At 44.5% G+C, this 13,347-nt stretch overlaps 1 protein-coding gene across 1 annotated transcript in view; it reads left to right on the top strand.

Annotated features, from left to right (window-relative positions):
* GGA2 (golgi associated, gamma adaptin ear containing, ARF binding protein 2) overlaps window positions 1–12,891 on the top strand; it is a gene marked incomplete at both ends in the record, with an annotated part of 28,921 nt that extends 16,030 nt beyond the window's left edge. The window contains 11 exons of the mRNA XM_079718761.1: window positions 757–837; window positions 1,376–1,513; window positions 2,815–2,896; window positions 5,368–5,493; window positions 6,259–6,381; window positions 6,678–6,706; window positions 7,099–7,232; window positions 8,636–8,793; window positions 11,009–11,178; window positions 12,162–12,272; window positions 12,781–12,891. Of these exons, the coding sequence (XP_079574887.1) occupies window positions 757–837; window positions 1,376–1,513; window positions 2,815–2,896; window positions 5,368–5,493; window positions 6,259–6,381; window positions 6,678–6,706; window positions 7,099–7,232; window positions 8,636–8,793; window positions 11,009–11,178; window positions 12,162–12,272; window positions 12,781–12,891 (1,263 nt within the window). The remainder of the gene's footprint in view (window positions 1–756; window positions 838–1,375; window positions 1,514–2,814; window positions 2,897–5,367; window positions 5,494–6,258; window positions 6,382–6,677; window positions 6,707–7,098; window positions 7,233–8,635; window positions 8,794–11,008; window positions 11,179–12,161; window positions 12,273–12,780) is intronic.
* Window positions 12,892–13,347: the final 456 nt, after the last annotated feature.

Raw genomic sequence — 13,347 nt, 5'->3', positions numbered from 1 at the left:
GAAGACTCCAGTCCGAGGATGGGTCTCCTCTGGTACCCTCTGCCTTCCAACTGCAACTGTCAGCTGTACTCTTCCCTTGGACCTAGGTGCTCACTGTGGGCAGAATGAGCAGGGCTGTGCTGGGTTCTGGGCGGCTTTCCCTCTGGCCTCCTCTCCTACGGGTGCTTCACCATTGCAGAGGGTGGGCGGAACAGGGGAGGAGGTGCGGCATGGACTTCTGAGAAAGATAGTCTTGTGTCAGCTGCTTAGACTCTCTGGCACTCAGTATCTCCACCTGTCCTGCCATCCATCCAACAAAGAGTGAGTGACTCCTATACCTATTGGGAATAAGGTGGACAAGATCGCCAAGGTCTGTCACATCATAGTATGCGGTCCAAGACAGCCTTGGCACTGTTGACATTTTGGGCCAGTTAACTTTCTTGTTGGAGGTCGTTAGGCACTGTAGGATAGAGTGTGTACAGTATCCCTCTACCCGCTAGATGCCAGGAGTACCCCCAGTTGTGACAACCGAAAATGTCTGCGGACTTTGCCAGAGGTTCCCTGGGGACATCCACCTCCCTACCCCGTGGAAAAACCAGTGGTCTGTGGGGACGGTCATAATCCTTACGTTACTGTGTCGTTGTGAGGATTTGGTAAGGTAATGCATATAAAATGTGCGAGCTGTTATTAGTGCTGATTCTGCTATTGCTGGTGCTATCAGTCTGGGCCGTTTGACACAGAGGGAATTGGTTTCACCTAGTCTTGTTCCCTCTTCAGCTTCTGACAAGGCTTCTGAAGAGCAACCATCCTGAGGATCTTCAGGCTGCAAACCGGCTGATCAAGAATTTGGTCAAGGAGGTGGGCATTTTCCAGGGGGTTCTGCAGAAGCAGCATTTGACAGGGGCTGGACAGTGTATATGTGTGTGTGTGCTTGAGGGTGTGGGTACACAGTTGTCTGGGAGAAGGGATGGCCGCCTAGCCGTGAACCGGGGAACAGCTGTGGGCTCCCTGAAGGGCGGTGAGGTGGTGACTGGAAGCAGAAACTGCTGTGTGTTTCTCAAGTACTTCTGTCTAGGAACTCAAAGCATTTCACAGACACCAGTTTCCGTCACAGTGACCGGTATTGGTGTGGATAGAATCCAGGTTTGGGAATTTCTTTTCCAGAGGGATTAAGGCTGATGGTGCAAAGGAGTAGTCCTAGCTCCCCAAACTGCATTGTCTGTCCCAGGAATTCCGGGCCTTGAGCATCTTCTCTACCCACTGAGTGAACACTCCATTCACTCTGTGTTTTGGTGGCTTCCCTGAGCTCTCCACAGTGCAGCGCCCCTTTGCCGGCGCTTGTTCAGGCTTTCTTCAGAGCTTCTGCCCCCTCACTTCATCCTCTGTCTCCCAAAAGGAACAAGAAAAATCAGAAAAGGTGTCCAAGAGAGTCAGTGCTGTGGAGGAGGTACGGAGCCACGTGAAGGTGCTGCAGGAAATGTTGAGCATGTACCGCAGGCCCGGGCAGGCCCCGCCAGACCAGGCAGCCTTGCAGGTACTCTTTTTTTTTTTTTTTTTTTTTTTTTTTGTGGTATGCGGGCCTCTCACTGTTGTGGCCTCTCCCGTTGCGGAGCACAGGCTCCGGATGCGCAGGCTCAGCAGCCATGGCTCACGGGCCCAGCCGCTCCGCGGCATATGGGATCCTCCCAGACCGGGGCACGAACCCGTATCCCCTGCATCGGCAGGCGGACTCTCAACCACTGCGCCACCAGGGAGGCCCGCAGGTACTCTTTTTAAAACTAAATTTCAGGTGGGACTGAGTATCACTGACATACTAGGAATACACATGTATTTCAAGAAGTCATCATACAATCAAAATTTATGTCCCTCACCCGCCCCCAACTTCCTCGTTCCCTTCCCTTCTGTTCCTGCCTCTCTCCCCATCCCCAGGCAACCACTGATTTGTTTTCTGTTCTGATTAGTATATATTTCCTAGACTCTTATATAAATGGAATGATACAGTATTACACTTTTTTTTTTTTTGGTCTGGCTTCTCTTCTCCCCCTTGGAGTTATTATTTGAGACCTGAGACCCATTCTTTTTTGGCTGCACTGCTTGGCATGTGGGGTCTCAGTTCCCTGATCGGGGATCAAACCCATGGCCCCTGCTTTGGGAGTGTGGAGTCTTTTTTTTTATTGCAAAGCAGTGTTCATTATTATTATTATCATTTTTAACATTTTTATCAGAATATAGTTGCTTTACAATGGTGTGTTAGTTTCTGCTATATAACAAAGGAGTCAGCTATATGTATACATATATCCCCATATCCCCTCCCTCTTGCGTCTCTCTCCCACTCTCCCTATCCCACCCATGTAGGTGGTCACAAAACACCGAGCTGATCTTCCTGTGCTATGCTGGGGAGGGTGGAGTCTTAACCACTGGACCGCCAGGGAGGTCCCAGTAGTTTATTCCTTTTTACTGCTGAGTGGTACTCCGTTGTATGCATATACCACAATATGTATATCCATTCATCTGTTGATGGATATTTGGGTTGTTTCCAGCTTTGGGTGATTATGAATTAACTTGCTGTAAACAGTTGTATACAGGATTTTGTGTGAACATACACTTTGCTTTCTCTTGGGTAAATGCCTCGGCGTGGGATTGCTAGGTCACATGCTACATGTATAGTTAACTCTTTAAGAAACTGCCAAACTATTTTCCAGAGTGTTTGTATCATTTTGTATTTCTGACAGCAGTGTAGAGATTTCCCATTTCTTCACATTTACACATCTTGAGATCTTTCTTTTTTTTATAACACACTTACTGAGAATTTATATAACAAGCTCTGTTTTGTAGGTCGTGTATGAGAGGTGTGAAAAGCTGCGGCCCACCCTGTTCCGGCTGGCAAGCGATACCACCGATGATGACGATGCGCTCGGTATGATCTTTTTTCTCTTTAATTAAAAAAAATTATATTTATTTTTGGCTGCGTTAGGTCTTTGTTGCTGTGTGCGGGCTTTCTCCATTTGGGGCGAGCAGGGGCTACTCTTCATTGTGTTGCTCAGGCTTCTCATTGTGGTGGCTTCTCTTGTTGTGGAGCACAGGCTCTAGGCGTGTGGGCTTCAGTAGTTGTGGCTTGCGGGCTCTAGAGCGCAGGCTCAATAGTAGGTGGCGCACAGGTTTAGTTGCTCCGCAGCATGTGGGATCTTCCCAGACCAGGGATTGAACCTGTGTCCCCTGCATTGGCAGGCAGATTCTTAACCACTGCACCACCAGGGAAGTCCCTTGATACAGTCTTATTCTTTAGGCATAGACAGCACCCAAGAGTGTAGGACAGACGTGGGGCTTCCTGCCGTGCTGCTGACGCAGAAACAAGACGGTGGCCCCTAGGTGTTATGGTAGTTGGGCTTGGGGAGGGCGTGGCCTGAGTTGATTCTTCTAATTTCCAGAGGAATCTAGGTTTGAGCAAGAAATGAGCCGCAAGTCTGAAAGCATAGAAAAGGGTGGAAATTTACCATGTAGATTGGGTGTGAAGGGGATAGAAGAAAGAGCGGCTACAATTGAAGGCTTGAAGAAAGGCTGAACGTTCTCAGAGGTCTGAGAAACAGCTGAGAGGGGCTCCTTGGAAGGTTTCACACCCAAAGTGCCTTCAGAGGCTGGGTGGGGAGTCTAAGTGGGGATACCAAGTGGAAGGCACAGGGGAGAACTGTAATCCTGTACACAGGTATTGAAACGTTTAAAACTATTTTATTTTATGGAAAATCTCAAAACACGTAAAAGGGATTTATTCTATCCCCATGTACTCTTCACCTTTTGTTAATAATTACCAACTCATGGCCAGTCTTTTGATCTTGTTTTATCTGTACTGCTTTCTCCCTCCCTCCTCCTCCCTACATCCCCAATTCTATTTTTTTTTTATTTTAATAAGGTCTGGCACCTTATTAGATGTCTGTTCGATGACTGTCTATGCATTTACTTTTATTTATTTATTTATTTACTTTACTTACTTACTTATTTTTATAGGATCTTAGTTCCCCGAATCCCGTGCCCCCTGCAGTGGAAGTCGGAGTCTTAACCTCTGGGCCACGGGGAAGTCCTCCCAATTCTATTTTTAAGCAAATTCCAAACATTTCAAAGTAACCAGTCAGTGTTCAGATTTTCCTGGGCATTTTTCCCTCTAATCATTCCTTGCTGACCCTCTTTCTTTTTTTTAAGTTTGTTATAAATCAGTACCAAAAAGAAAAACCACACTTTGTAATTGGTTGATATTTAAGTCCCTTTTAATGGATAGCCCCTGTTCTTTTTTACTTCATGCATGAAAAACATGTCCTTTGACTTGCAGAGTTTCTCTTGGTCTCAATTTTCTGATGGCATCTCCCACGGTATTTAATGTTTCTCTGTTCCTGATATTTCTGAAATTCCTGCTTTCTTATAAATTGGATCAGGAGGCTTGTTCAGATTCAGGTTCAAATGGCAGGGCGTGTGCTGGGGAGCAAGAATGCTTCACAGGTGATGTGAAGAGGCCCATGGTATCTGGTTTTCTGGGTTTTTTGTGATGTAATTATTGTCTAAACCGTTATTTCCTCTGGTTGCAATGAAGTCAGAGGTCACAAAATTTAAATTTTAATCACCTTGCACATGCCAAATAAAACACTTTGCCAGGTGAATTCAACCTCGTGTTAGTTCACAACTTCCATCCAGTTTAAAAATTGACAGGAAATGAATAGTTGGTCGCTCTTGCAGTGCTCTCCGAGTACTGTGGCCTGCAGTATTATACACAGCCCCTGGCCCTGTCGCTGTTCTGTCTCTCTCTTAGGAGAGGCTTTCTTGCAGGTAAACCAGATCATGAGATACTCTTGACATTTTTGAAATCCACTGCGTATTTTATACTTACAGGATGTTTTAATTTGGATGTCAAATTTTCATCAGGAATACTTGATCTGTACTTAGATTTTATAAAATTTACAGGTGAAAAAGTAGATTCATGTACCAGCTTGTTTTCTACACGCTTCCCAATAACTGAATAAAGTACCAAAAATTTCTTTTAGTATTTGCATGCACATTGACAAACTAGCTTTCAGTTTTGAATTAAAATTAAAGTTTTAAAATTAAAGTTTTAGTTCCTCAGTTGAAAGACCCATATTTCAAGTGTTGGCCATCATATTGGACAGTACAGAGAAAGAAAGTGAAAAAAATTGGTTCCTCCTACATCCTGTGAAGAAAGTGTTGAGGTTCAGGGATTGAGTGACTGGGTGTGCCAGGGGACTGATCTCGTCATCTGGGGGCAGGAGGCATGGATATACTGAACCTGATAGAGCCGTGTGACAGCTGCTTTGTGGAGTGGCTTAAAAAAGACTGAGATTGTTGGTAGCTAAACCAGGGGATTCTGATTTTTCTCTCATTCTTCAGCGGAGGTTCTCCAGGCAAATGACCTCCTCACCCAGGGAGTTCTGCTGTACAAACAGGTGATGGAGGGCCGTGTCACCTTTGGAAATACAGTGGTCAGCTCTTTGGGAGACATACCTGTCTCCAGAGGTATGTGCAGAGAGCCTTTCCCACCCTCTGCCGTGGGGCAGCGTGCAAACACCGGGAAAGAAATGGATCCCTGAACGCTCTGGGTTATGGTATAGAAATGAGAGAGCATGTCCTCTTTTCCCTTTCCCTTGAGAATTGGTTTTATATAGCCAGCCTCTGCCCCACGTGCCATCACGGGTTGACTGCTAGGCTGGAACTAGCTTTGGCTGTAAACAGAAGCGGTGGCTATACCGTGCCCAGGTTTGGATTGCACCTCTCATGAGTGCTTACTTATGGGAGCTCACACCAAAAAAAACATGACCTTCTTCAGGTGGTTCCTAGTGCCAGGCTAGTTAAATCAGAATCATCTGGAGTACTGGTTAAAATGCAGATTCTTGGACCTTCTGAATCAAGACTACTTAGAGCTGGGACCCGCATTTTTATCAAGCACTCGAGATGATTCTGATTCACTGTGGTCAGAACCTCACAGGCCTCTGACCTGGAGCAGTCAGCTCTGCTACTGTCCAGGTTGAATGGACCGTTAGAGGATTCTGTGTTTACTGGGGTGGGAAGGCAATTCCTCTGGTTACCTCGTATTTCATATGCCACTCAAGGCTGTAAGTCAGGCCAGTCAGCTGAGGTGGAAGGTTCATCTGGGGTGTGCTTAAGGATGGGGTGATGTGATGTCTTTTGATTGGGAGGAGGCCTGAGGGAAACTGATAGCCTTTAAGTGGAGACTTTGCTCTTATTCTGACTGACTTATTTTCCTAACTGTCTGTTTTCTAGTCTTTCAGAATCCAACAGGCTGCATGAAGAATTGCCCCCTGATTGACTTGGAGGTGGACAGTGGATCCAAGCAGGCTGGGACTGTGGCGCCATCTTTACTGCATCAGGACCTGGCAGCCTTAGGTGAGGGTGGTGTTTAGGGGCAGCAGGCACAGAATGGTCCTGATTCCCAGGGAGAGAGTAAACCCATTCCCCCTGGCGAGAGTGTGCCTGTTTTTGGAGGGAATTGGGTATACCGGGAAGTTCAGAGAGGTCCTCCTCGTACTCAGTTTCAGATTTGCCATGAATGAGTTGAATGACTTTGGGTAATTTGTTTTGTCTGGGCTTTCTAAATGTTCTAGAAAGGATGATGGTATCAGTCTCCAATTCGTATCAGGTAGAGCTACTGATGTGCATCTCACTCTGTTCCTTCTTTACAGGGATCAGTGATGGCCCAGTTACCAAGAAGGTAAGGAAGCTCTTCCTAGGGACCGGAGAGGAGAGGGGAAGTCCCTCAAACCTACCTTCATGAGGGCAGCACTGCCTGGGAGAGGGGGGAGGGCTACAGCATAGCCTGGTGGCCCTGTGGACTCAGAGGTCAAAGCCTCTTCCTCACCTCTACTGTCTGGCTTGAACCCCTGGAGGGATTTTGCTCTCCGTCTTCCCTACCCTTTTGTGTTGTATCCAGGCTCCTGCTTACTAAGGGTCTGCTGAGGAGTCATGTCCTCTTGACCTTTCTCCACCTGCCCCAGGAAATGTAGTAAGCCTGGGCTTTGGGGTCCGGAGAGCTGTGCCACGATGTTACCATGGCTCATAGTCACCCATGCTCTGGCCTTACTTTAGTCATTCCTGGTCTGACAGGTTGCGAGTCAGAATTGCGGTCAGGAAAAGAGGAACCCTGCCACCAGCACACTGCCGGGTGGTGGTGTTCAGAGCCCTTCTGCAGAAAGGAACTTGCTGGATCTCCTCTCCCCACAGCTGTCTCCGGGACCTCTGTGAGTCTTGTGGGCAAGGAGCATAGAAGAGTGGCTCCTGGTGCAGTGCTCGCTCACTGCGCGAGGCCAGGCAGCGGGGCCCAGGGATGCTGCTCTCCCTGAAGGGCTGCTTCCTTTCTGTCGGAGTTCAGTGTGTGCTGCTCCTTTTATTCCGCATCCTAAGTCAGGAAAGTGCACGTTTGGCCAGGACCTCCAAAACGCCGTTTAAGGAGCAACAGCAGTAGATGATGATGATGTTTTTTGTCTTTATAGGTTGTTTTTTTGTTTGTTTTTTTTCCTGATTTCAGTGTAATTTGAAGCGAAGTTTGATCACTAGAGAAATAGATAATATAGAAAGTCCCAAATATCACTCTCTAAAGACAGTGTTGAATGGTCCTTCTTTGCTTTTTTTCTACATATGTAGTAATGTGTTACTGTGGCTTATTTTTACACAAATGAGATGATAATTTACAAACTGTACTCCACTGTGGTTTTTTATATCACACGTCTTGGATACATTTTCATCAGTTTATCTAAACTTGCCTCATTCTAATAGTTGAATAATAATTCATATACATATAATATATATATTTAATCATTTCCCTCTTGTGGATATTTACATAGCTTCCAGGTTGGAGGAACCTGGAGTGTTTCTATAGTACAGATTTATAAAAGTAGAGGTGCTCTTAGGTATGAGTATAAACATATTTTCATAGATCCTGTCCCTTTGCCTCTGACAAGGCTGGAATACTTTGCCTTTGCCCAAACAGCCTGAGAGCTGTGTCCCTGGTGGAGAGCACAGAGCTGGGTGGAAATGGAGATGTGCTGGGAGGTCATTCTTGTTAGTACCCATAGGGGGTTTCTTCCTAGTTTACTGTTTATAACCACTTGACATGGGGTCAGTAATAATTATAATTTTGGTGGGTTACTTACGTCTGGAGTTTGGTTTTCCATAAATGTTTTTGATTTGTATTCCAAATGGACAAAATCATGAAGTAGGAATGAAGTGGTCAGTGTAACTTGTGCTGTTATCTTCCTAGCTTACGTCACGCTGGTGATCATGTATGGGAAACTTCATCTGACTGAGCTACTTATTGTCAGAGACTGCCTGACGACTACAACATTAATTACTTTATTGGGTCCTTACTGTATGCACACATTCCGCTCAGTGCTCTTCATATACTTTCTCACTTAATTCTTGTAACAGCCTATGAGATAGATACTAAACTGTTTCTGTTTTACAGTAAGAAAACTGAGGCATGGGTTAGATTACTTGTCTAAAGTCATACACCCGTAAAGTATATACATACACACATATACACATGCATATATATATATTTTTTTCCCCTTATTTTTCACAAAACCTAATCAGATTCCTGGAATTCTCTACAGTTTTTGCCAGTCTTGATCTTATTTCTTTGCAGGAATTATATTCCGCAGAAAAGTATCCCCAAGGAAGTGCCACCAGGTACTAAGTCCTCTCCAGGTTGGTCCTGGGAGGCTGGCCCATTGGCTTCTTCTCCGTCTTCCCAGAATACACCTCTGGCTCAAGTGTTTGTCCCTTTGGAGTCTGTTAAGCCCAGTAAGTACAGTTTCACCCTTTTTTTCCCTTTCTGTTAGATGCCCAACTTTATCCACTCTGGATTGGTATGGGTGGCTCTTAAACTGGGGAAGATGAGTGGGGGAGAGATATTGCCTGGGGACAGAGGATAAGGCGGGTGGCCCATCCTCTCTTAGCTAATACTTTTTTTAGTTTTCTCTGTCTTGGAGTTGACACTGAAGGATATTGGCAGGCGGAATTTAATTAGGGGCCTTGAATCCACTTACGGAGATGATCTTCATTTGGAATTCAAGAAGGGAATGTTCAGTGTGATCTGAAAAAACTCAGAAGAGGTGGAATTAGAAAGAAAGGAAGAATTTGGCTGGTGATCCTCTTCCTTTCTAATGATCCTCATTAAAGCAGGAAAAGTAGCTATTAACCTCCCTTACAAAGCAATGGAAACGGAAGGCCCAGCTAAGTAAGGTGAGACTGCCTGTGGTCAGCACACTGGTATGTGAGCGGGAAACAACTGCGGTCTTTAGATCTAGGGCCTGGGCCCCTTCCTTGGGCACAGGACCCCTTCCTTGGGCACAGGGCCTTCCTGTGGCTCAGTGTGGTGAGCTCAGATTACAGAGAGCCCTGGAACCAGGCAGAGGAAATAAAGTCAGCAGTGGGGGCCCTTTGCATACTTACTTTATTAATTTTTATTTAAACATAATAAATGTTCATTGTTAATTTCCTGGTTTTGATAATTGCACTGTAGTTATATATAATGTTAACATTTGAGGGAACTGGGTGAAGGGTACATGGGAATTCTTTGTGTTTTTGTAACTTTTTGTAAATCTGAAATTATTAAAAAACAAAACTAAAAACAAAATTCAATATAGTTTTAGAAAAGATAGAGCAGAAAATTAAAATCATCTGTACCATTACCAACCAGAGATGGAAGTTCTGTTAATGTCTTGATGTATTTTCCTGTTTTATCCATGTACGTACGTTTAATAAATTGTCACCATAGTATATATACTGTTTTATATCCTGCTTTATTTAATATTTTAAGCTATAGCATTGTTTCATGCCCTTATTCTTCAAAACCTTGATTTTTAAAAAATGAATTCATTCTTATGGCACTAACATGTACTGTAACTCATTTATTCAGTTTCTTTCTGAAGGATAATTTGTTTCCAGTTGTTTACTGTTGTAAACAGTGTTACAGTGAACACCCACTGCAAAAAATGGAGATCCATTTTTGAAACTTTCCTGATTATTTCATTAGGATATATGCTTAAAAGTGGAAATGCTGGGTGTAGACATTTAAAATTTTGATCTTCGTTACCAAGTTCCTTCCTGGAAGGGTTGCCTTTTCCCCATAACCTCACCTCCATACCTCATGAGTATTTTCAGTCTTTTAAATCTCCGACAGTTTCATTGTTAAACTATATTTTTATAATGTGCATTTTGTTAAGTGATGTTTGGCATGAAATAAGGATCTTCATTAAAATTTTTTCCAGTTGGTTAGCAAGCTGCCTGCCATTTATTGAATCAGCCAGTAATTTTCAAATAATATGCTCTTGACATGTTAAATTCTCATATTTGGGTCTGTTCTGCATGCTGGTTTCAGTTGCAGTTTCGTACATATCTGAGTATTTGTTAATGCAAATAGCCCTACTCTCCCTTCTTTTTTAATGGTTAGTCTAATGTATCTTTTCCCAAAATTAACTTACGAATCATTTCTTAGCTAAACTAGAACAATCCCTTTAGTATTTCCAAGACCTAATTAATTTGAAGAGATCTACTGTCTTTATAGTTCTGTAAAATTAAATATAAGAGATGTTATGTGTATGTAGTCATATAAAAGAAAAACCAGGATATAGGCCCAGATGTTAGCAGTGCTTATTTCTGGGGAGTATTAAGGGTGTTTTTTATTTTCTCCTTTATGGTATCCTGTATTTTCTGTAGTGTTCATACATTATTTTAATCGTAATCATTTCTTGCTCAAAAAAATGTGTTTTTTTTTTCTTAAACTGGTACTGGATGGTTGGATGGAGGGGAGAGATCAGTTTGGAATGTCACAGGAGTCCAACTAGAGGTAACGAGGACTTGGATTATGGTGGTGCAGAGGGTTAATTCCAGGGGCTGTTCTGACTGGAGAAGCAACAGGATTTGGTGATAGGTGCACATCTCTTTCAAGCATGGCTCCTCTTTCAGGGGAGTCTGTAATAGTGCTAATCCTTTCGGTTGGGTCCTTCTCTACCAGGCAACCTGCCTCCTCTTATCGTGTATGACCGGAATGGATTCAGAATTCTGCTCCACTTTTCCCAGACTGGGGCCCCTGGCCACCCAGAGGTACAGGTGCTACTGTTGACCATGATGAGCACGGCCACCCAGCCTGTCTGGGACATCATGTTTCAAGTAGCTGTGCCAAAGGTGAGTCAGCGGCTGGCCCGCTCCTTTGAATTTTTCAATAAAGACTATCATTTTTGAGCACCAGGTCCTTTGCTGGGATGTTATCTATTAGGTTGGAAGGGTTAGAATCTTCACTCAAAGTAGGTTAAGATAAAATGGGAATTTTGTTGGCTCATTTAACTGAGGATTCCTTAACGTCTGACTTCAGATAAAGTGGCTGGATTCAGGTAAATTCTTAAACAGTTCCTTAAGAATCTGTCACTTTCCATCTCTTGACTTTGTTTTTCCTCTCTGGACCCTGTTCTCTCATAGACTCCCTCCACCAAGCAGGAAAATGGTTACCAGCAGCTCCAGAGTTACATGGTCCTTATCGCTTTTTATCTCAGAAGGAAACTCTCCCCTGACATGAGGCATGCATATTGATTACCTAAGGAAGGGCTAGGATTGGCCTTGTTGGTATTACTTGAATACCTTGGACCAGTAACTCGTGTTAAGGGGTATGAGGTACTCTGGCCAAGTTGTATGTTATGTTTTTTTCTCGAGGGAAGTAGCTCCCCACAGATTAACAGCCATCCCAGAATCACAAGAAATGGGCAAGGGGCCTGTCCTGAAAGGAAGGATTCAAAGCAGACAAAAATAAACTATGTGTTTTCTAATACTCATGGTAATTTTGTAGGGCATGTGCTATTATTACCTCTGTCTTATAAATTAAATTATCAATCCAAGGTTCAGAAAGGTTAAATATTTTGCCCCAAATCACAGAGTTAGTACGAGGCAGAGTTAGAATTCAACTCAAGATATGCTCTCACTCTTCATGCTGCCTCCCAGAAGCCAACCTTTGATCACACAACTTTGATACATTCCATGTATGAGTGGAAGGGTTTTTGGATCCTTTCATCAATTGGTGGGGTGGAGGCCAAGCTCTCCGATCATCTGATCTCCCTCATTAAAGCTGTAGTTTGTTAGGAATGAGTTATATGTTGGATTCTTTTTCCCCCCAATAGTCAATGAGAGTGAAACTACAGCCAGCGTCCAGCTCCAAGCTTCCTGCTTTCAGTCCTTTGATGCCTCCAGCTGTGATCTCTCAGATGCTGCTGCTTGACAATCCACACAAAGTATGTTCTGGTGTCTGTGGTAGCAGGGAAATGGGGGCCCCTGAACTCTAGGGAGGCAGCTGGGCAGGTGGAGAGAGGTAATATTGAGGTCTTGCTTTGGTTGGGATGGTGGTAGAATGTCCCTTGCCAGAGTCCGTTTTCCTTTGGGGCTTATTGAAAGATCTGTGACGAGATTGTCATAGCTGGGCACCAAGGGAGTGGTACACACTCTCCCTAATCCCATGGAATCCTCTGAAAGGGTGAGGCCAGTCTGTCCTCTTAGCTGGTCTCCAGGACTGCAAAAGCGTGGGAGGACTCCCAGGATGTAAGCCTGGCCCCCTTTGTGTTTGTAGTCCCAGAGGGTCAAGGCCAGGGTATGCCTGTCATACAGTTTTTTGAAGCCCTCACTTGGGTGGAGTTAACATACATATACTGTCACTTGGTGACTACAGGGTGGGTAAAGGCTTTTACTCTGGGCCTGTCTCTGTGTTCACTCCCCACTAAAATAACATCTTTTATCTTTGCTCAGGAGCCCATCCGGTTACGGTATAAACTGACATTCAATCAGGGTGGACAGCCTTTCAGCGAAGTAGGAGAAGTGAAAGACTTTCCAGACCTGGCAGTCTTGGGTGCAGCCTAACTCCTCACTGGACAGACCCTGCCATTCAGGCTTAGGCCAGTGTTACTTTTGCTGTCTAGATAGGACTAATCACGGTGATTTAGTGCAGAGTGCCAAGAGTTCTATCCTGACATCAGGCTCTGGATGCCAACCCCTGACTTATTCTGCAGAGAGAGAGAGAGAGAGAGAGAGAGAGAGAGAGAGAGAGAGAGAGAGAGAGAGAGAGAGAGAGAGAGAGTGTGTGTGTGTGTGTGTGTGTGTGTGTGTGTGTGTGTGTGTGTGTGTGTGTCCCCCAGGGGCTGAGGGGCAGGGATGTGGGCGGTGTGGGAAATGCTAAAGCATTTCTGATAACCATCTGCTACAATCATATCTGGTTTTGCATGTTGGTGGACACTGATGTCCCTGCCTCAGGTTGGAGGTTTTATAAGCCAAAGTTGTTGTTGTTTTCCATGTATTATTATCTTTTCATTCATCCAC

This window comes from Hyperoodon ampullatus (genome assembly GCF_949752795.1).
Source record: "Hyperoodon ampullatus genome assembly, chromosome: 14".
NCBI lineage: Eukaryota > Metazoa > Chordata > Mammalia > Artiodactyla > Ziphiidae > Hyperoodon > Hyperoodon ampullatus.
The sequence above is the reverse complement of the archived record's forward strand: the minus strand, read 5'-3'. Positions and strand labels throughout refer to the sequence as shown.